Source organism: Equus asinus, chromosome 12 (genome assembly GCF_041296235.1).
Source record: "Equus asinus isolate D_3611 breed Donkey chromosome 12, EquAss-T2T_v2, whole genome shotgun sequence".
Lineage (NCBI taxonomy): Eukaryota > Metazoa > Chordata > Mammalia > Perissodactyla > Equidae > Equus > Equus asinus.
This window is the reverse complement of record NC_091801.1, coordinates 18,010,920-18,032,648: the sequence shown is the minus strand read 5'-3', so window position 1 is coordinate 18,032,648 and position 21,729 is coordinate 18,010,920. Positions and strand designations below refer to the sequence as shown.

The 21,729-nt window shown below is 36.0% G+C and overlaps 1 protein-coding gene across 4 annotated transcripts in view; it reads right to left on the bottom strand.

Moving 5' to 3' along the window:
- Positions 1-21,729, bottom strand: part of ARFGEF1 (ARF guanine nucleotide exchange factor 1) — a 157,232-nt gene that overhangs the window by 76,921 nt on the left and 58,582 nt on the right. For all 4 annotated transcript variants that reach the window (XR_011493169.1, XM_044780257.2, XM_070481146.1 and 1 more), the window contains exons 6-7: positions 19,355-19,631; positions 15,893-16,003 (exon numbers count right to left, since the gene is read on the bottom strand). Coding sequence is in view for 3 of the 4 variants with exons in the window: in XM_044780257.2 (XP_044636192.1) it covers positions 15,893-16,003; positions 19,355-19,631 (388 nt within the window). In the remaining variant the exon portion in view is untranslated. The remainder of the gene's footprint in view (positions 1-15,892; positions 16,004-19,354; positions 19,632-21,729) is intronic.

The following is a 21,729-nucleotide window of genomic DNA, read 5'->3' as shown; positions in this document are numbered from 1 at the left end:
CCCCACTAATTTACCTTCTTCTTTGATGAATCCCCACTAAAATTACTAAGAAAAATATAACCAAGAGATAAAGTTTATAACAGCAGTGGAAGACTAAGGAGAATATGATCAATGGACCAAAATCCTGGAGGAGTTCCTAGAAAATGACAGGTTCAGATTAAGGGAAAAGTCAATAATGTTCAAATGCCTGTGATTAAACACATGTGAAAAATAGGTCTGCCTGACAGTGGTTGAGTTTTACCATGTGGGTTCTAAAATACTTCAAAACCTAGAATGGCAAGAGCTATGGAGTAGGAGGCAAGATGTGAATCAAAGAGCTTGGAAAACCATGCTAACATCTACCAACAGAGCTGTTAGCAGCCATGATCATCCAGACTGTATCTGAGCTCTGCCTGCTAATTCAAGTGGAGGATTTGTTTGGTAGGTCTCTTAAGCTAAGAAGTATAGTAGGAGGGGAGAAAGCAGTAACTAGGAGTGCTGCAATAAGCACAGAAGAAAAACCAACTGAGTAGTGCAGTAAAATCTCAAGTTCTAGGCTCCCACTCTGTTTCTACTTAACTACTGCTAATTAAAGCCCTAAGTGAATGAAGGCAGCCCTAAGATTCTCTGGCAAAGGCTGGGAGAGTGGAAACAAGCCAACATGTTTGAAGAATCCCCCAGAGCCTAAAATACATAAAATGTTCATATAGCATTTATCCAAAACTTCACTTGGCTTCGGTTTGCACTGACAACACAGTAAGTGAGATAAGCAAACACAGCCCAAGGACCACTAGACCACACCCTGCTCAAGGGATTCATCTGCTTTGTAGTCAGATCTCAACTCGGAAATGAGGTCTGCCTTTAGACTGCAGTTACCTCACAGACTCTGCAGAGGAAGACCTTGTGGGAAAAGGAAAAGAAATGCACACAATTACTGAGAGAGCTCTTTACATATTGATCAAATCTAGTCTTTCTTCTCTATAAGTAGGCAGAAATGTAAAGTCTACAGCTCAAACATAAGGACAAACTCAGTAATCTGAGCAAATGGTTTCCTGGTGAAACAAATTCTATAGCTGGAACAATTCTAAGTAATACTCTCAGTGATAATGAAAGAATGCTAAATCAATAAAAAAGGGCAAAGTGCTATGAAAAAAGCAGCTCTGAGAAAAACAGGCGGTTCTTGGAGACAAAAAGGTAATTACTGAAATAAAAAACACTGGGAAAAGCAGTAGAGAGAACACTAATGAATAAAGTAGTTAAAATTGGAAAACCCCTTGTACCATTCTCTCTGAATGTAGACTCCTAATACAAAACAGGGGAAATCAGAAAAGATTGAAAGAGCAATGAAGGACATGATGCAAAATACCCAACAACTGCATAGTGTGAGATGTGGAAGGGAAGAATGGAAAAGATGGAGGGGAAGCAAAGACGGGTAGGAAAATCACTAGAATGATGAAAAAGTGTTAAAACATTCAACAGCTAGTCCTGATTTAAAAAATAACAGCAGGGGCCGGCCCCATGGCCGAGTGGTTAAGTTTGCGCACTCCACTTTGGCAACCCGGGGTTCACTGGTTTGGATCCTGGGTGCAGACCTACACACCACTCATCAAGCCATGCTGTGGCAGCGTCCCACACAGAAGAACTAGAATGACCTACAACTAGGATAAACAACTATGTACTGGGGCTTTGGTGAGAAAAAAAAAAAGAGGAAGATTGGCAACATTTGTTAGCTCAGGGCCAATCTTCCTTACCAAGAAGCATTTCTTAAAAAAATAAAATAAAATAAAAGTAAAATCACACCCAAGCACACACACACTCATATATACATAAAAAGATAAAAGCATCTTTTCATGAACTAGAAATAAAGAAAACTTACTTAACTTGAAAAAGAGTATCTTCCCCAAAACAGTAGCAATTATCAACTTAACGGGGAAATATAGCAATAAAGTTAAAAACAAAATGAGGATCCTTGCCACCATTAACACTATTCAACATTTTCTAGAAGTTCAAACCAATGTCATATAACAAAAATGAGGGAACAAAAATGAGGTATAAACACTGTAAAGGAAGAAACAAAGACAAAATAGCATCATTGACCTAGAAAAACCCAAGATAACAAAATGAAAATCTTTTAGAAACAATATGAGAGTTCAAAAGGTGAATAAATAGGAGATAAATATGGAATAACAAGGGTTTTTCCATACTCCAAATAAATCAGGAAGTGGGGGAAAAAAGACCCGTCCAAAATACTATCAAATCTAAAACAAAAAACTTAGAAATAATTTAAAAGGAAATGTGTAAGAACCAAAGGAAGAAAACAATAAAACTTCACTGAACGACATAAAAGCTTTGACTAAACAAACTCATGTTTCTGGATAAGAAGATCCAATAGTGCAAAGAAGATATATTTCCCTCAAGTTAATTTCTAAACACAACACAATTCCAATTACTAAACAAACTTATTTTTGAATTTAACGAATTGGTTTTAATTCATGTAGAAGAATACATTTAATAGATATTTTTTAAAAATGGGGAGGAGGCACTTGCACTATAAAGATCAAAATGTACTACAAAGTTAAAATATTTTAAACAATTCAACACTGGGTAAGAAAAAATAGCTCAATAATTGTACAGAAAACTCAAACAGAACTATTTGGGATAAAATTGGCATTTCAAATTAACTGGGAAGGAAGGATTATTCCATAGATTATAATTGGCTATCCAATATCACACCATATAGAAAAATAAATTTCAGAAGAATTAAAGATCTAAATTCAAAAAACGAAAAAAGTATTAGAAAATCACATAGTAGAAGATTTTTATAATCTTAGGGTGGTAAAATTCATTCTAAGCAAGACAAAAACAGACTTGAGAGAGGAAAAGACACTATTAAATTTTTTTCTGTGGTCAAATATCTGCTCAGAACCATAACAACATGAGCAAAGGTAAAACAAAACAAAGACTGCATGGAAAAGATATTTACAATACACTGAGAAAGGGTTAATTTCTTAATATGAAGAACTCTTGAAATAAGAACAAAAAATCAAAACACTAAACAGAAAAACAGACAAAAGACATGAACAGGCAAATCAGAAAAGTATAAATAATCCATAGATACTCAGTTGGACTGCATGAAATTGTAAATACTTGACCTACAAAAATAATGACTGCTTCCTATGTTTCACCCTGCAGATAATCAAAGAAACATAAACTAGAACAATAAAATAGTCCATCTACTAAACTGACATTAAACCAAGAATTGTATATAAATTTTAAATGTCCATATACCTTGATCAAAGTATTCCTTTTTTTAATAAATTTATCCTAAAGAAAAGTACAAAAAGATATCTATAAAAGAACGCTCATCAGAGCAAGTGTTTATAAAAAGCAAAAACCTGGAAATAACCTAAGTGCTAGTATTAATAGGAAATTATTTAATAATTATTTAGATAAATTATGGACCATCAATATGATGAAATACAAATTGACATGAAAGGAAAACAATAATTTAGTATGTGAAAAAAGCAGATTATAAAACACTAAGTACAGTGTGCTCCATTTATATTTAAATATATATATATATATATATATATATATACAGGCATGCAGGAAAAATATTTTTTAAAAAACTCTTTATTGGGGCCAGCCCTGTGGCTTAGTGGTTAAGGTCACTGTGCTCCGCTTCGGCAGCCCCAGTTCAGTTCCCGAGTGCAGACCGATACCACTGGTCAGTGGCCACGCTGTGACAGTGACCCACATACAAAATAGAGGAAGATTGGCACAGATGGTAGCTCAGGGTGGATCTTCCTCAGCAAAAAAAAAAAAACCTTTGCAGATAAAAACACCATATTAAGGTCAAAAGACTTGGGCAAACAATAAACTGAGAGAAACTATTTGTTAAAATACATCAGAAACCTAATATATAAAAGAATCTTAAAAATTAAGAGAAAAAAGAATAAAAACACGATAGAATGAACAAAAGACACGAATAGATGACTCCTTATAAAAAGATATACAATGGCCTTTACGCATATGAAAAAGTACTTAATTTCACTCAGAAATGCAAATTAAAACCAAACTAAGATAGGTTTTTCACCTACCAGGGTGGCAAAATTCAAAACCTTAAACTCCACTGGGAGCTGCAGAGAAAAAGGCTCTCTCATACATTGCTGGTAGGAGTGTAGAAGTACAAAATGGTACAACACCTATGAAAGGAAATCCAGCAATAGCTAACACATCTTCATATTCATTTACCACTTAACCCAGTAATCTCACTTCTATGAATCTGCCCTGAAGACAAACCTCCACAAATATGAAACCACACAGATGCACATGGTTTTTCACTGAAACATTATTTGTGATAGCAAAACACTGGAAATAACCAAAGTTCCTGTCAATAAGGGACTGGTTAAATAGACTATGATACAGCCACATAAGAGAGTACTATGTGGAAAGCCTAGAGAAAAAAGAATACGAAAAATCTCTGTCAACAGAAATAGAGCGATTTCTAGCACATATCAGGTGAAAAAGAGAGAGACACAAAAGATATACAATGGTTTAGCAAAAATAAAGGAAAATAATATAAGTATCTGCTTATTACTTCTCTGAGGGAAACACACACATACACACACAAAGGATAAACTAAAAACTAAGGCAAGTGGTTACCCAAGGAAGGTGGGTGAGAAAGGGAAAGAGCAGATAGAAGAGTTCTCTGAGTAAATGTTTTATGTAATTTTAACTGTGAATCATGTAACTGTTCTTCAATTAAAAAAAAACAAAATTAAATCAATAAAGTAGTTAATACAAGTAATATATCCTTAGTAGGATATATTCTAAGTACACATATAATTGCAAAGAAATCTTGAATTTTTTTTTTCTGCTTTTTCTCCCCAAATCCCCCCAGTACAAAATAGTTGTATATTTTAGTTGTAGGTCCTTCTAGTTGTGGCTTGTAGGAGGCCGCCTCAGCACGGCCTGATGAGTGGTGCCATGTCTGTACCCAGGATCCAAACCAGCAAAATCCAGGGCTGCCAAAGTGGAGTGTGTGAACTTAAACACTCGGCAACGGGGCCGGCCCTAAAATCTTGAATAGGTTTGTTGTCAGTAATGGCATATTGTTGTTGACAATCTGGGTTTTCAATGTTGGAAAACAGAGATACAAATATGAAATGCAGGAAGATGAAGAGAAACCTTGTGGCGCTGGATGTGAACTGGAACTACCAATATGAACTCGTGGTTGTATGTCTCCCTATCTCTTTCCATTGGAAGGGCCTAGAAATATATGTCAGTAGCAATGAGCACACCTAGTACCTAGATCTTGGTCTCTAAATACAATTAATTGCCCACTAAAAAGAACAAGGACTCAGAGAACTAGCTGATTCCAGGGCTGGGGCAAAGGAAAGCTGAAGGTGAACCTAGAACATCTGACTGTTCAAGAAAACAAGGAAATGCTGGAAGACTAAGGGAATCACATCAAAAAGACATAGGTATGAGCAGGCTTGAAGGGATTCCTACTGGTCAGATCAGGAACAAGGAATAACAATGGTAAAGGATCATAATACACTGAATAATAAAAGAATTCATGAGCTCACAGTATTATTTTTTTGAAAAGGGAAGAGTTTTCCTCAATAGAAAAATGCCAATTAATGTTAGAATTATGAAATCACTATACTGCAAACAATATAATATCTAAGGTAAGGCAAAGTATCGTCAATGGATGCTAAAACCACTCAGTGAATGGATCATCATATGATCTCAAAGTATCACTCTTAGATTACTTATTAATTATAAAGGGAAACATGTTCCTGTACAACAAAGTGGGCTGGTGGTCCATCATCTTAACCAAGTGAGCAACATTATCAACAACAGGGGGGTAACTTGTTATTATGTACCAATTTAAATGACGCAAGAAGCATTAATATTACCTATGTAATATTCTTGCCAAATATGTTTAATCTAAACCAAGAAACCATTATGTCAGTCCAAAATGTGGAACATTCTACAAGACAACAATTTTATACATTTAAAAAAAACAAATATATGAAAGATGGGGAAAACCACCAAGAGGACTTGTTCTAAACAAATGAGACCAAAGAGACATAATCAAATGCAGTGAGTGTGCCCAGATTGGGTCCTGGACTTAAAAAAGTAAAGGAAGGCACCATCCCATTGGTATAGTGGTTAAGTTCATGCACTTTGGTTCGGTGGCCCGGGGTTGGTGGGTTCAGATCCCAGGGGCAGACCTATACACTGCTCATCAAGCCATGCTGTGGTGGCATCCCACAGACAAAAACAAAGGAAGACTGGCATGGATGTTAACTCAGGGACAATCTCAAGCAAAAAAAAGAGGAAGATTGGCAACAGAAGTTAGCTCAGGGATAATCTTCCTCACCAAAAAAAAAAGAAAAGAAAAAAGATATGAGAGACACATTTTGGGACAACTAGGAACATTTTTAAATGTTTATATATTAGATATTCTTGAAATAGTGTTAATTTTCTTAGGTGTGAAAATGGAATCGTGGTTAAATATGAAAATGGCCTTATTCTTAGAAGATACACGCTGAGGTATTTAGGGGTAAAGTGTCATGATGTATACAAGCAATTTTCAAATGGTTCAGCAAAGACAAGCAAAACACACACACATATACAGACATACAACATGTGTGTAAGTCTATTTAGAGACACAAGAGAAATGTAGCAAAATTGCTGGAAAGTAGTGAATCTATAGAAAGGGCATACAGCTGTTCATCATACTGTTTTTTGAACTTTTCTCTAGGTTTGAAAATTTTCTAAGTAAAAAGTTGCAGGAAAATGAGAGAATTTTCACTTTACACTCTGCATTCACATGTATTAGAGACTGGAAAGTTTTTTTCTGAAAAGGCCAAGAGAGTAAACATTTTGGGCTTTACAGGCAATATGGTCTCTGTTGCAACTATTCAACTCTGCTTTTGTAGTGCAAAGGCAGTCACTAGAGGCAATACACAAACAAATGAGCATGGCTGTGTTCAAAACAAACTTTATTTACAAAATAAGCAGTGGACCACATTTGACTCATGGAAAAGGTGTGTCAAACCCTGATATATAAATTATTAGATTTTTAAAGAATGCATAGGCACACAATGCTTGCTTTCTTCCCTGACTGAAAGTGTACGGGCGTTTTCAAAAATTTATACTTCCCAAGATCACAGCCTCTTCTTTAGTCTCTACACTTTCCTATTTGGTAATCTTATGGATTCAATTACAAATTTTAACAGAATGGCTCCCATCTACAGCACCTCCTTTGATATTTCTTAAGCCAGAGTTCTATATTTCCATTACATATTTCATAAACATTTTCACATGGATGGTGCGCCTGCAGGTCCAATTCAATGTCAACATAAAAATTAGTACCTTTTTTCTCAAGCCAACTTCTCCAACACGATTCAATTCTACTAATAGTACCACCATCCACCTCCCCTTTTAGACTCAAAAACTGGGACACCACCTGCACTGAAAAGAGTTAACGTAGCAGGCTTGAGACTGCCTATCCTTAATACGCTTGCTTGCAGGATTGGCCCTTGGCATCTGGGAACTTACATTTTGGAAGGGTTCCCACTATTCCCAGGGCTAGTAAGCATGGCTGTCGGTGCCTAAACTGTTTGTACAAATAATGTGCTTTATGCTGAATATCAGCTTTCCTTCTGGGAATCTGGAATTTTGGTACATGCAGGTAGAAGGTGCCTACACGCCCAGCCCCCAATAAAAGCCTTGGGAATCCAGTCTCTAAGGAGCTGCCCTGGAAGACAACACTTTATAATTTGATACGGGAGGAATTAAGAGCTTTCTGTGTGACTACACTGGGAGAGAACTCTTGGAAGTATGCTCCTGATTTCCTCCAGACTTTGCCCCATACACCTTTTCCCTTTGATGATTTTGCCTTGTACCTTTACATGGTAATAAATCATAGTGATGAGTATAACTACTATATATAATGAGTCCTGTGAGTCCTTCTGTTGAATCATCAAACCTTGAGGTAACTTTGGGGACCTTTGACGTACCTTTTCTCTTTTTCACTCAGGTATTTAATCAGTTTCAAAGTCTTCTTGATTCAACATACATTATCTTACTCCTCATTCACAGTTTTCCTCTGCATTTCCACTGTTACTGTCCTATTCAGGATTGGATTACTGAACTGATCTCCTGCTGGACTTCCTATTTCCCCACTTTGCTCCTTAAAACATAATTCTAAACATTTCACTTCTTAGTTCTAAAATCTTCAATGGTAACTCATTTTGTCATAGAATGAAGTCCAATATCCAGAACCTGGAATTTATAACCATCCATTGGTTAGCTCCAAACTACTTCTTTAATCTTATTTTCTATTGAATGACATTACATACTTTATACTTCAGCCAAACCACCACCTGCTAATTCCCAGGTCATTCTCTCCTCTAGACTTTAGCTAATAGAGATTCCAATACCTTAAGTACCATTCCCCATACCTGTGTGAATCCATACAGTCTAAATTCAAGTGTCATGATCTCCTACATGAAGCCCACCCCAATCACTTTAGTTAGGAATAATCACTCTATTTTCAGAATTTTAACAGGATTTTAGCTGTTGCATTCTAATGGCACTTATCATTTTATACCTTGAATTAGTCTTACATACATACATTCCAGAACCCTTTTCCTCCAGAGCATGTTCTATCTTGGATTAACTTTTGTAAGCTCCTAAAGTGCCACACAACTGTATGTACTTCATAAGGATTTTTTGAATGAAAAGATGAATAAAAAAGGAAAAAATGAGGAGGCCAATCAGATGAATGCCTGATTCTAGTGTTGTACTAAGGAAGGAAATACAGCCTTAGAAATAATGTTGCGTGAATTAAGTATGGCTGAAACAGTACAATTATCATTCAAGAGCCATACTGTACATTAAGTCATCCCTCTAGAAGTATATGTAGCAAGGTACTATGCTTAATCCTGTGCAAGAAACCATGAGTAAAACAAACTTCAGTGGATTGGTCTCAAATCTAATCCTATCTGTAATAATATTTATGAAAAACTTGAGTGAAATTCCTAACAGACCTCAAAACATTTTTATAATACAATCCATAACATAGGATCTGAACCTATACCAACTATGACTTGGTTGTGATGATAAAGGCATAAGAAATCACAATTTTTCCCACAAAGATATGAAATACTCAAAACCAAATCAACCCAAACATTTTCCAGTTTATAAAGTTTAGCACCTTTAGGAATATCTGGGAGAATATACCCTTAGCCCTCTCCAACCAAACACAAGAACAAAAAATAAAATGATTATAAAACCTTTTTTAATGGGGTGGGAAACAGTAGGTTTTTATAAAAAATTATATCTGAAGCTGGAGATAAAAAGGAGTACTCTTCTATACCCGAAGATTCCCTTAAATATTTTTTTATGCACATACTCTCTAATTTGAGAAGGAGCTTATATTTTTGTCCTTTTTGTGCAACACATTATAAAAACAGCCTCTAGACCAGAGTGACATCAGCATCATTGGGGAGTGAACTCTTCCCATATTCTCATCCCTAAGATACAATGAAAAAGACATTCATAAACCAACAGAGGACATTTACACAATACAAAAGATGTCTAAGAGAGACACACAGCCAAATGTCTGAAGGTGGAGGTGCTGGACCCCCAAGGAAGAAGTGGAAGGAGGTAAGGGGATCTCCTCTCCATCCCCCAACATCAGTGACCTAGGGTGCAACCACGAGCAACTCTGAGAAAAGATGGGGGAAGGGCAGCTCGCCACAGGAACACTTTCACTCTCCAAATTCCATCACAACCTGTGGGAAGGCCCAACACAGGGGTGGGTAAGCTATTGCAGGGGTGTCTCCATCAAGTCAGCACCACAGGAGAGCAGATAGTGAGAGCAGAGCAAAAACATCCCTGAGATCATACATGAAAGAAAGCGCCCCTACAACCACTCAGCACTCCAGCTCAGACAGTTGGCCAGAGTGCCCCTGCGTACATTAGAAAAGCAGCAGCTGTGAGCGAACAAGCCAGAAATCACAAATGAGACCTGTTAGCATAGATTCTAAGGACAGACACAGATGCCAGGGACTGTGGTGGGCTCAGAATACACAGCTCCTGATCTCCCCCCAGTGGTGGCAGGTGGAATCTGCAACCAGATACTATCATTACACAAAGGCACAGATCCATGTCATTGAACAGTATAAAGAAACATATTAATACTCCAGACCAGAAGATAAATATCAAGCAACCAGAAGTCAACCCTGAAAGCACAGAAATTTACAATCTAAATGACAGAGAATTCAAAATAACTATCATAAAGAAAGTCAACAAGTCACAAGAAAATACAGACGGTTCAATGAAATCAGGAACAAATTAATGAACAGAGGGAATTCTTCACAAAAGACATTGAAACTATAAAGAAAAACAAATCAGAAATGTTGGAGATGAAAAACAAAATGGAGGAGTTAAATAAAAATCTGGACACTCTGAAAAACAGAGCTGATTTATGAAGGACAGAATTAGTAGTCTGGAGAACAGAAATACAGAAATGCTTAAGATGGAGGAGGAGAGAGAACTAAGAGTAAAAGGAAATGAAGAAACTCTGTGAGAAATATGTGAGTCAATCAGGAAATGCAACATAAGGATTCTAAGTAGTGAGAGGGAGACCAGGTGAAGAACGGAACTGAAAGCTTGCTCAAAGAAATAATGGCTGAGAACTTTCCAAACCTGGGGAAGGAGCTGGAAATACAAGTAAAAGAAGCTAACAGAACTCCTAATTATACCAATGTAAAAAGACCTTCTCCAACGCATATATTAATAAAACTGGCAAAAGCCAATGATAAAGAAAAAATATTAAGGGCAGTAAAGCAGAAGAAAATAACTTACAAAGGAACCCACATCAGGCTTTCAGTGGATTTCTCAGCAGAAACTTTACAGGCTAGGACAGAGTGGAATGATATACTCAAAATTCTGAAAGACAGAAACTTTCAGCCAAGAATACTCTATCCAGTGAAAATATCCTTCAGATATGATGGAAAAATAAAGAATTTCTCAGATGAACAAAAGCTGAAGGAGTTATTGTCACAAGAACCCCCCCAGAAGAAATGATGAAGAAGGTCCTCATATCTGAAAAAAAGCCAAAAAACAAAAACAGAAAGGGTTTACAAAGCCTTAAGCAAGGAGACAGACAAAATCATAAAATTGCAGCTCTCTATCAGAACAGGTTAGCAAACAGTTAATTACAATGTTAAAGATACAGGGAACAAAAACATCAAAAATAAATATAATCTTATCACTTTAACCACAAACTCAGAACACAAGATGGAATAGGTTGTGACAACACCAGCTTAGAAGGGGAAGTGTAAAGGGATGGAACTGGCATAGACTAAGGAAATAAGAGGCTATCAGAAAATAGACTACCTCATCTACGAGATTTTTTTATACAAACCTCATGGTAACCACTAAACAAACAATCAAATGATAAATAAAGAGAAAAATGAGAAAATCACCATAGGGAACTACCAAACTGAACTGGAGTCCAAAATACACAGGACAATAAACAAGGGAAATACAGAACAAAAAGAAAAAGAGTGATAAAATGGCAGCATTAAGCCCTCATATATCGATAATCACTCTAAATATAAATGGATTGAATTCTCCAATCAAAAGACACAGAGTGGGTGGATGAATTAAAAAACAAGACCCAACAGGGGCTGGCCCTGTGGCCGAGTGGTTAAGTTCGTGCACTTCACTGCAGGCAGCCCAGTGTTTCGTTGGTTTGAATCCTGGGCGCGGACATGGCACTGCTCATCAAACCACACTGAGGCAGCATCCCACATGCCACAACTAGAAGGACTCACAACGAAGAATATACAACTATGTACCAGGGGGCTTTGGGGTGAAAAAGGAAAAAATAAAATCTTTTTAAAAAAAAAAAAAACAAGACCCAACAATATGCTGCTTCCAGGAAACACATCTCAGCTCTAAAGACAAACAAAGGCTCAGAGTGAAGGTATACAAGATGATACTCTAAGCTAATGGCAAACAGAAGAATGCAAATGTTGCCATACTTATATCAGACAAAGCAGAATCCAAGATAAAAAAAAGGCAACGAGAGACAAAGAGGAGCAGTATATAATGATAAAAGGGATAATGTGATAGGGTGCTCCTAACACAGGAGCATCAAGTACATAAAGTACATAGCTACTAACAGACCTAAAGGGAGAAATTAACACCACCACAATAATAGTAGGGGACCTCAACACCCCACTTACATCAATGGATAGAAAGTCAACAAGAAAATAGTGGAATTAAATAAAACACTAGATCAGATGGACTTAACAGATACATGCAGAACACTCTATCCAAAACCAGCATAATAAACATTCTTCTCAAGTGCACAAGGAACATTTCTGAGGCTACACCATATGTCAGGGAACAAAGCAAGCTCCAACAAATGTAAGAAGACTGAAGTCATATGAAGCATCTTATCCAACCATAATGCTATGAAGCTAGAAAACAATTACAAGAAAAAAGCTGAGAAAGTCACAAATACGTGGAGACCAAACAACATGCTACTGAACAACCAATGGATCACTGAAGAAATTAAAAGAGAAATCAAAAAGCATCTGGAAACAAATGAAAACGAAAATACACCATACCAACTCATATGGGATGCAGCAAAAGCAGTCCTAAGAGGGAAATTCATAGCAATAAAGGCCACTCTTAAACAAACAAGAAAAATCTCAAATAAGCCATCTTAAACTATACCTAACAGAATTAGAAAAAGAACTAACGAAGCCCAAAGTCAGCAGAAGGAAGGAAATAATAAAAAAGTAGGCAGAAATAAATGAATTTGAAACAACAAAACACACTGTAGAAAGGATCAATGAAAGAAAGAAGTGGTTCTTAGAGAAGATAAACAAAATTGACAAACCCTTAGCTAGACTCACTAAGAAAAAAGAGAGAGAGCTCAAATAAATAAAATTAGAAATGAAAGACGACAAATTACAACAGATGCCACAGAGATACAAGGGATTTATAAGAGAATATTATGAAAAACTATATGCCAACAAATTTGACAACCTAGAAGAAATGGGTAAATTCTTAGACTTACACAACTTCCCAAAACTGAATCAAGAAGAAAGAGATAATCTGAATACACCAATGACGAGTAAAGAGATTAAAACAGTAATCAAAACCCTCCGCAAAACCAGAAGTCCAGGACCAGATGACTTCTATGGAGTATTCTACCAAATGTTCAAAGAAGATTTAATACCTATCTTTCTCAAACTATTCCAAAAGTTTGAAGAAGACAGAACACTTCCTAACACATTTTATAAGGCCAACATCACCCTGATCTCAAAGCCAGACAAGGACAACACAAAGAAGGAAAATTACAGGCCAATATCGCTGATGAACATAGATGCAAAAATCCTCAACACAATACTGGCAAACCGAATACAGTAATACACTCAAAAGATCATACACCATGATCAAGTGGGATTTATAGCAGGAATGCACATCTGCAAATCAATCAACGTGATACACTACATCAACAAAATGAAGAATAAAAAGCACATGATCATTTCAAAAGATGTAGAGAAAGCATTTGACAAGATCCAACATCCATTTATGACAAAAGCTCTTAATAAAAATGGGTATTTAAGGAAAGTATCTCAACATAATAAAGGCCATATATGACAAACCCACTGCCAACATCACATTCAATGGGGAAAAGCTGAAAGCTATCCCTGCGAGAACAGGAACAAGACAAGGGTGCCCACTCTTGCCAGTTTTATTCAATATAGTACTGGAGGTTTTGGCCAGAGCAATTAGGCAAGAAAAAGAAATAAAAGGAATCCAAACAGGCAATGAAGAAGTGAAACTCTTGCTGTTTGCAGACGACATGATTTTCTATATAGAAAACCCTAAAGAATCCATGGGAACACTATTAGAAATAATCAACAACTACAACAAAGCTGCAGGGTACAAAATCAACTTACAAAAATCAGTTGCATTTCTATATTCTAATAACGAACTAGCAGAAAGAGAACTCCAGAATAGAATCCCATTTATAATCACAACAAAAAGAACAGAATATCTAGGAATAAACTTAATCAAGGAGGTGAAAGATCTATATGATGAAAACTATAAGACATTATTGAAAGAAATCAATGATGACATAAGGAAATGGAAAGATATTCCATGCAAATGGATAGCAAGAATAAATACAGTTAAAACGTCCCTACTACCTAAAGCAATTTAAAGATTCAATGCAATCCCAATCAAAATCCCAGTGACATTCTTCACCGAAATAGAACAAAGAGTCCTAAAATTCATATGCGGCAACAAAAGACCCCAAACAGCTAAAGCAATCCAGAGAAAAAAGAACAAAGCTGGAGGAATCACAATCCCTGACTTCAAAATATACGACAAAGCTGTAGTAATCGAAACAGCATTGTGGTGGTACAAAAACAGACCTCTGATCAATGGAACAGAACGAAAGTCCAGAAATAAAACCACACCTCTAAGACAGCTAATCTTCAAGAAAGGATCTAAGAACATATAAGGGAGAAAGGCAAGTCTCTTTAATAAATTGTCTTGGGAAAACTGGACAGCTACATAAAAAATCATCAAAGTAGATCACTATTTTTCACATACAGAAAAATTAACTCAAAATGGATCAAAGACTTGAAGATAAGACCTGAAACCATAAAACTCCTAGAAGAAAATACAGGCAGTATACTCCTTGCCATCAGTCTTATAGAGATGTTTTCAAATACCATATCTACTTGGACAAGAGAAACAAAAGAAAAAATAAACAAGTGGGACTTCACTGGCCTAAAGAGCTTCTGGAAGGCAAAAGAAACCAGGAACAAAATGAAAAGAAAACCTACCAAATGGAAGAAAATATTTGAAAATCATATATCCAACAAGGAGTTAATCTCCAAAATATATATATAAAAAACTCACACAACTCAACAACAAAAAACCAAACAACCTGATCAAAAAATGGGCACAGGATATGAACAGAAATTTTTTCCAAAGAAGATATACATATGGCAAAAGGGCACATGAAAAGATGTTGAACATCACTAAGCATCAGGGAAATGCAAATCAAAACTACTCTAAGATATCACCTCACAGCCGTTAGGATGGCTATAATCACTAAGACAAAAAATAACAAATGTTGGAGAGGATGTGGAGAAAAGGGAACTCTCATACACTGCTGGCGGGAATGTAAACTGGTGTGGCCACTATGGAAAACAGTATGGAGATTTCTCAAAAAATTAAAAACAGAAATAGCATGTTACCTAGCTATCCCACTACCATGTCTTTATCCAAAGAACTTGAAATCAACAATTCAAAGACTTATGCACCCCTATGTTCACTGCAGCATTACTCACAATAGCCAAGAAGTGGAAGCAACCCAAGTGCCCACTGACTGATGATTGGATAAAGATGTTATACACATACACACACACACACACACACACACACACACACAGAGGAACATTACTCAATCATCAAAAAAGACAAAATTGTCCCATTCACAACAACATAGATGGACCTTGAGGGTATTACGTTAAGTGAAATAAGCCAGACAGAGAAAGACAAACACTCATTCACTCATTCAATCATTCATATGATTTCACTCATATGTGGAAGATAAACACATGGATAAAGATAACAGTTTAGTGGTTACCAGACAGGAAGGGGGTTTAGGGGTGGTCATAAGGGGTAAAGGGGCACATTTATATGGTGACTGACAAATAATAACGTATCACTGAAATTTCACAATGTTATAAACTATGATCACCCCAATAAAATTTTAAAAAAATAGTCTCTCTAATCACATAAAATACCATTAAGAGAAGATAACCTAATTTCAAGTACAAAATACTACCTCCAACAACGATGTTCACCATTTCTTCTACAATGCTCTGTACAATGTCTTGTGGCTTTTCCTCACAGTCATGGTTTTCTCCATCATACAATATATCATTTTTAGATAATGCTTGAAAAAAGAAAAATTCAAGAAAACATTATTTTAATTTTTTGGAAACTTCTACTGAACACTGATAATGAAAAACTTTCCTAAGAACATTAAGAATAAAAGAAAAAAAATCAGACAGATATCTGAAACTAGATGAAAGTGTATGTTAAACTTTCCAACTTATAACCAAATCAAATTTAAAAATATTTTATAAATTTAAGTCAATTTTAATGATTCATTTGACAAGCTATTAAATGATTATCCAACTTAAGGGAATTTTCTAGATTATTCCTTTAAGAACCAAAATTTTTAAAAGTATTTTGAATGAAACGTTTCTAACATGTCCCACATACTCATCAAATAATACATTAAATTTAATTAAAGCTTGTTTTGACTCATTAGGCTCATCAATAGCAAGCTCATTATTCTGCTCTAATATAGTAAGTTCCTTGAAGAAGTAGAGATAGGGCCATCTGGGCCTCCACCAGTGCTTTCTAGCCCTTCCTTACTATTTCTTCCCCAATTTAACTTTAATCGAAAACACATATAACTGCCAATCAGAACTTCCAAACAGCATAAGAGAAAGTGATAAAACTTGACATTCCAGTTAGCTTGTATAAACTACTGCACTATTTTTATCTACTTATTTTTATCTTTTATACTATCTTTTATAGGATTCCCACCAGATTTTTTGAAATGCTGAAAATATCTCAGGAAGGCTCAATTAGCACTTTATGATGCTTTGGGATCCAGGACCCTGTTCTAGGAGCCACTTCCCTCCACCAAATGGCATCAGACTGCATATTAGCTGATAGTGCTGCTGTCTACACCCCTGCCCGACTCACACTTCTATAAAGGATCGATATTTCTAATTCTGGCTTCCAGAAGCATGCCCTCCGTATTGTTCACTGCCCCTAATCTATTGTTTGCTGCATTCTACATAATATTGAATGCCACAAGGGGAAATCTGATAAATAAGCATGACAAATTAGTAACCTTATTTTATTTTTTAAAAAATCCAAATACAGTAGCATTTAGACTCTTCTGTGGAGTAAAAATATATAAATTCCTTGACAGATAATTTTTCCACCATTCTTAAGCTTTGTATTTCTGTGCTCTAGTTGGCTAAAATTACCCAGAATCTGAAAATCAGAGGATCAACATACTATACAGTCACTAAAATGTGCACAAAATGATTAGTGCACCAAGAATCAATTAGAGATTATCTAACGGAAATGGATCAGAGTAACAGTGAATAATATTTATTACACATAGGAGATGAGTAGAGAAGTTAACTATTATATCCAAAGTTACATAGCTAGTAAGTGACAGAGATGTGGTTCAAAGCAGGTAATCTAACTCCAGAGCATGAACTCTTAACCAATGGGTCTCAGGTAGAATTTTCATTTATATCAGCTGTTGGGAGAAAAACAACATTTAAAGCCAAAATAATCATAACTATGCCATAGGGAATTATGTCTTATTTATAATTCTGTATCCTATAAGGTACCTACAGTGGTACCTCATACACAGCAGATGCTTCCATTCCTTGGGTCTCAGGTCATGTTTGTTTCTTCTGTCAGAAAATTTCCTAAACTTTCTAGATAACCAATTCCTACTCCTATTTATCAAGATTCAACTAAAACACTGCTTTCTTTACAAAGGTATTCCCTAACTGTCCTCGGCAGAATCACCTTATGCATGCCACTTTAAAAATATTTATCACATTGCATCTCATTTATACACGCCTGACCATCGGGGCAGACCATGAGCACCCTAAGAGCAATGGCTGTATCTCTATCAGCTTTTTAACCCCAAGTCCTAGCACAAAAGTACCGAGGTCACAGTATGCTAAACAAATGTTTGCTGAAGGCACGGATGAAGGAACATACAAAGTCCCAGCTTTATTAGAGATTAGCCCTTTGAGCCAGTCCCTTTAAGCTCACAGTAAAAGGAGGGGAAATTCTGGCAACACCAGGCTAGAAAAATATAAATCATATAAGCAGTATAGATTTACTATCAACTTGATTACTGTGAATGATGGGTTTATCAAAATTATCCTTTTTAAAATAAATAGTAAAGTACTATTAAAAATAGTAAAACAGTGGGGCCGGCCCGGTGGCGCAGCGGTTAAATTCACACGTTCCACTTCTCGGTGGCCCAGGGTTCGCCAGTTCGGATCCTGGCTGCGGACATGGCACTACTTGGCACGCCATGCTGTGGTAGGTGTCCCACATATAAAGTAGAGGAAGATGGGCATGGATGTTAGCTCAGGGCCAGGCTTCCTCAGCAAAAAGAGGAGGACTGGCAGTAGTTAGCTCAGGGCTAATCTTCCTCCAAAAAGAAATTAAAGTAAAGTAAATTAAACTTAAAAAAAGAAAACAGAAATAGTAAAACAGCATCTATTCGTGCCACTGCTGATGTTCATGCCACTATTAAGTTAGGGAAAAGATGTGTTACAAAAAGAAAAATCAAGAGCTGAAAATATATTATAGAAGTCTTTCCTCAAAGTGAAGTAAAAACGGAGAATTCAGATGAATTGTAACTAAGCCCTAACCATACTCATTCTTCACAACCATACTGGATAGGCAAGAGAATTTCCATCATCTTTTGACACCAAGCTAAGGAAAAACAAAGGGAACAGCCAAATTCCCTGGTAGTTTTATAGAATGGCTAAAGTCGAGAATAATGTCTGAGGGGAGAAACAACTTCATGTGATTATTTTTACAGAAACAGATTTGTAAAATAAATGTGTGTAATTTAATTTCTGTAATCTTGTAAATTTTTTCTTATAAGTCGATTTACTTATGAAAAAACACTGGCAGAGAACATCTCAATTTTAGTGATTAATACACATCGGGATATAAAAATAAATGAAATTTTTTTTTATGTCAGGTGGTTACTCAAAAGATTTTTTTATATTTAATTTCAGTACTTTTTTACCATAATATTTTCTGAATAATATAATGATTTCCTAAAATTTTTAGTCACATTCCAGAAAACCTTACTAAATAAATAGGTCTTGTTTGCCATGAAACTAACTTTAAGAAAACTGAAGTTCCTATATAACATGCTAACAGACATTTATGATCCTCTTTAGTAACACATATCTCCTCCAAAGTAAGTCCATAAATCACACTGCTCATGAGAGACTAGCGAATGCATAGCATCGTTAATAGATGTTTTGTGGCTTCAAGTGAAATTAACTTTACCAGCTAGGATGGAAATAGTCCACAATTACCACAATGTGTCTGCTATCTACTAAGCAGTATTGCCCTTTCCACATTTCTTTATCAAAAAACTCATTCCTACACTGTTCTCTTAACATACACACACACAATGCCCCCGACAATCCCTTCTTAAAAAGATTACTTTCAGCTGCAGTTGCCTGATCAGCTTCAGTCTGTTCATTTTCTGCACTGGAAATATCAGACCCATTTTCAGGCTCTGTGTCATCCTGAAGGCTTTTATCCACATCATTTGTATGGGAATCAAGGTCCCCTTCATGATCTTGGGATATATGATCAACAGTCTGAGGTGGCAAGTATCTAAGTTGAGGTGATTCAGGCTCATGATGGCTTACTGGAGACTGCAACAGATGATGATGCTGCCGATGCCTTTCTTTTTCCATTTGTTTGGCTTCCTGCAACTGGAAAGAAATAGAGTAATTTCCAGTATTAGTAAAATAAGTTGTTTAAAATTTGGAAGAGCAATGTTATGCTCAACTATAAACCCCTTATAAAAAGTGCCACCTTGTCTCTAGGCCTAGAAATTGTAGTCCATCAGAAACAAAGAACATAAAATATACTAAAAACAAGATGGAAACTGGTATACAAGAACACAGATGAAAGTCTTTATGTATCCTCTTTTCATTATTCTTGGTGTTTGAATGATGTGAATGTATTACCAAAACAATAAAAAAAACCACTAAAATAATTTTTAATAGCCTCAGGGTAATAATTGGATCGTTGCCAGTAGTGGATTTACCTAAAATCAAATCCAAGTTTTACTACGAGAGAAAAGAAGTGGATGAGAGAATAAAATACACACACACATATACTGATTTTTACTTATCCATAGAGAAACAAAGGCTAGAAGATACACAAGAAAACTAGTAATAATGGATACCTACTGGAGGCGGAGGTTAGAAAGTGACCAAATTGGAAACAAGAGTGAGAAGGAACTTTTCAGTGTATACTTTTCTGTAACATGTTCTTACAACACCTTGTCAAATGTCTTTTAATTAAAAAATAATAAAACTACATTTAATAAATAAAATTGCAAAGAGTATTTAAATGCCTCTGCCCAGTCATTTAATAAGATTGAAAAAATTAAATCTACAAATGTTCGAGTTTTGTTTTAGGAAATCTGTCATTATTATGTATATAATACTACCTATAAAACTGGCTCACTTATAAGATGCTAAAAATAGTAACAATCAGGATCATAGGGTTTCATTTTTTAGCACTTTATTGCTTTTAGACACATTTTTCATTCTCATGACCTAGTAAGAATGATTCTCACATAATTAATATCCACAAAGATAAATATCTTACAATGTTAAACATGAACATTTCATATTCACTAATATTATTGCAGGTTATGTGGAAATACCAGAACTAATTATATGAATTTATAAAACAAATTTGAACTAAAAGATTTTAATGCCCAAAAGGTAGGAAGAGCCTTATAACCCACATGGTCTGAATCCCTTATTTTTTGTTTTTTAAAGATTTTATTTTTTTCCTTTTTCTCCCCAAAGCCCCCAGGTACATAGTTGTATATTCTTAGTTGTGGATCCTTCTAGTTGTGACGTGTGGGACGCTGCCTCAGCGTGGTTTGATGAGCAGTGCCATGTCCGCGCCCAGGATTCGAACCAACGAAACACTGGGCCGCCTGCAGTGGAGCGCGCGAACTTAACCACTCGGCCACGGGGCCAGCCCCCAAATCCCTTATTTTAAAGATAAAGACGTTGATGGGCATGACCAGTTGCACAGTTGGAATCAGAACAGAATTCTCAGATCAATACTTAATAACCCATTCATGAGAAAGTCAACCTCCAAATTAAAGTGAGAAGACTGTGACATGCAATCCAATCTCAGGCTCAGCCTAACTACAGCTAATCTGCACCATGATTTAGTGGGGCAAGCATGTGCTTTGCAATTACAGACAAGGATTATATCAAATTCTAGCTTTTTCTACTTATTCCAGAGTTATAGAAACTCCAGAAATATCCTTGAGGAAAAAAACGGAAATGTTATTGCATAAAAATAGGCCTTTAAACATTTTATACACACTTCCATACTTTCTAGAATAGGGTTTCTCAACATTAGTACTATTGACATTTTAGATTGGATAATTCTTTGTTCTGGGGGGCTGTCCTCTGTACTGGGCACAGCGTGTTCAGCAACATCCTTATCCTCTACCCATTATATGCCAGTAACAGCCTCCCCACCTGGGTCATGACAATCCAAAGTGTCTCAAATCTGGCTTCAACCTCCCATGGTTCATCTCCAGTTGAGAACCATGGTTCAAAAGAAATTTAGCATTTTCTCTTTTGAAGTAATTTTAGAACTGAGCATTTTGTAGAGAGTTTTATGGGGGAGGGGGAGAGGATTATCAGTAGCACATATAAATGAATTAGACTAATACCTTAGAATATTTTAGTGAATGTGGAAGTTAAATCAGTCTGCTCCCCTTCTAATTTCCTTTCTCTCCCCTTCCTACTTTTCAATAATTATCGAGAG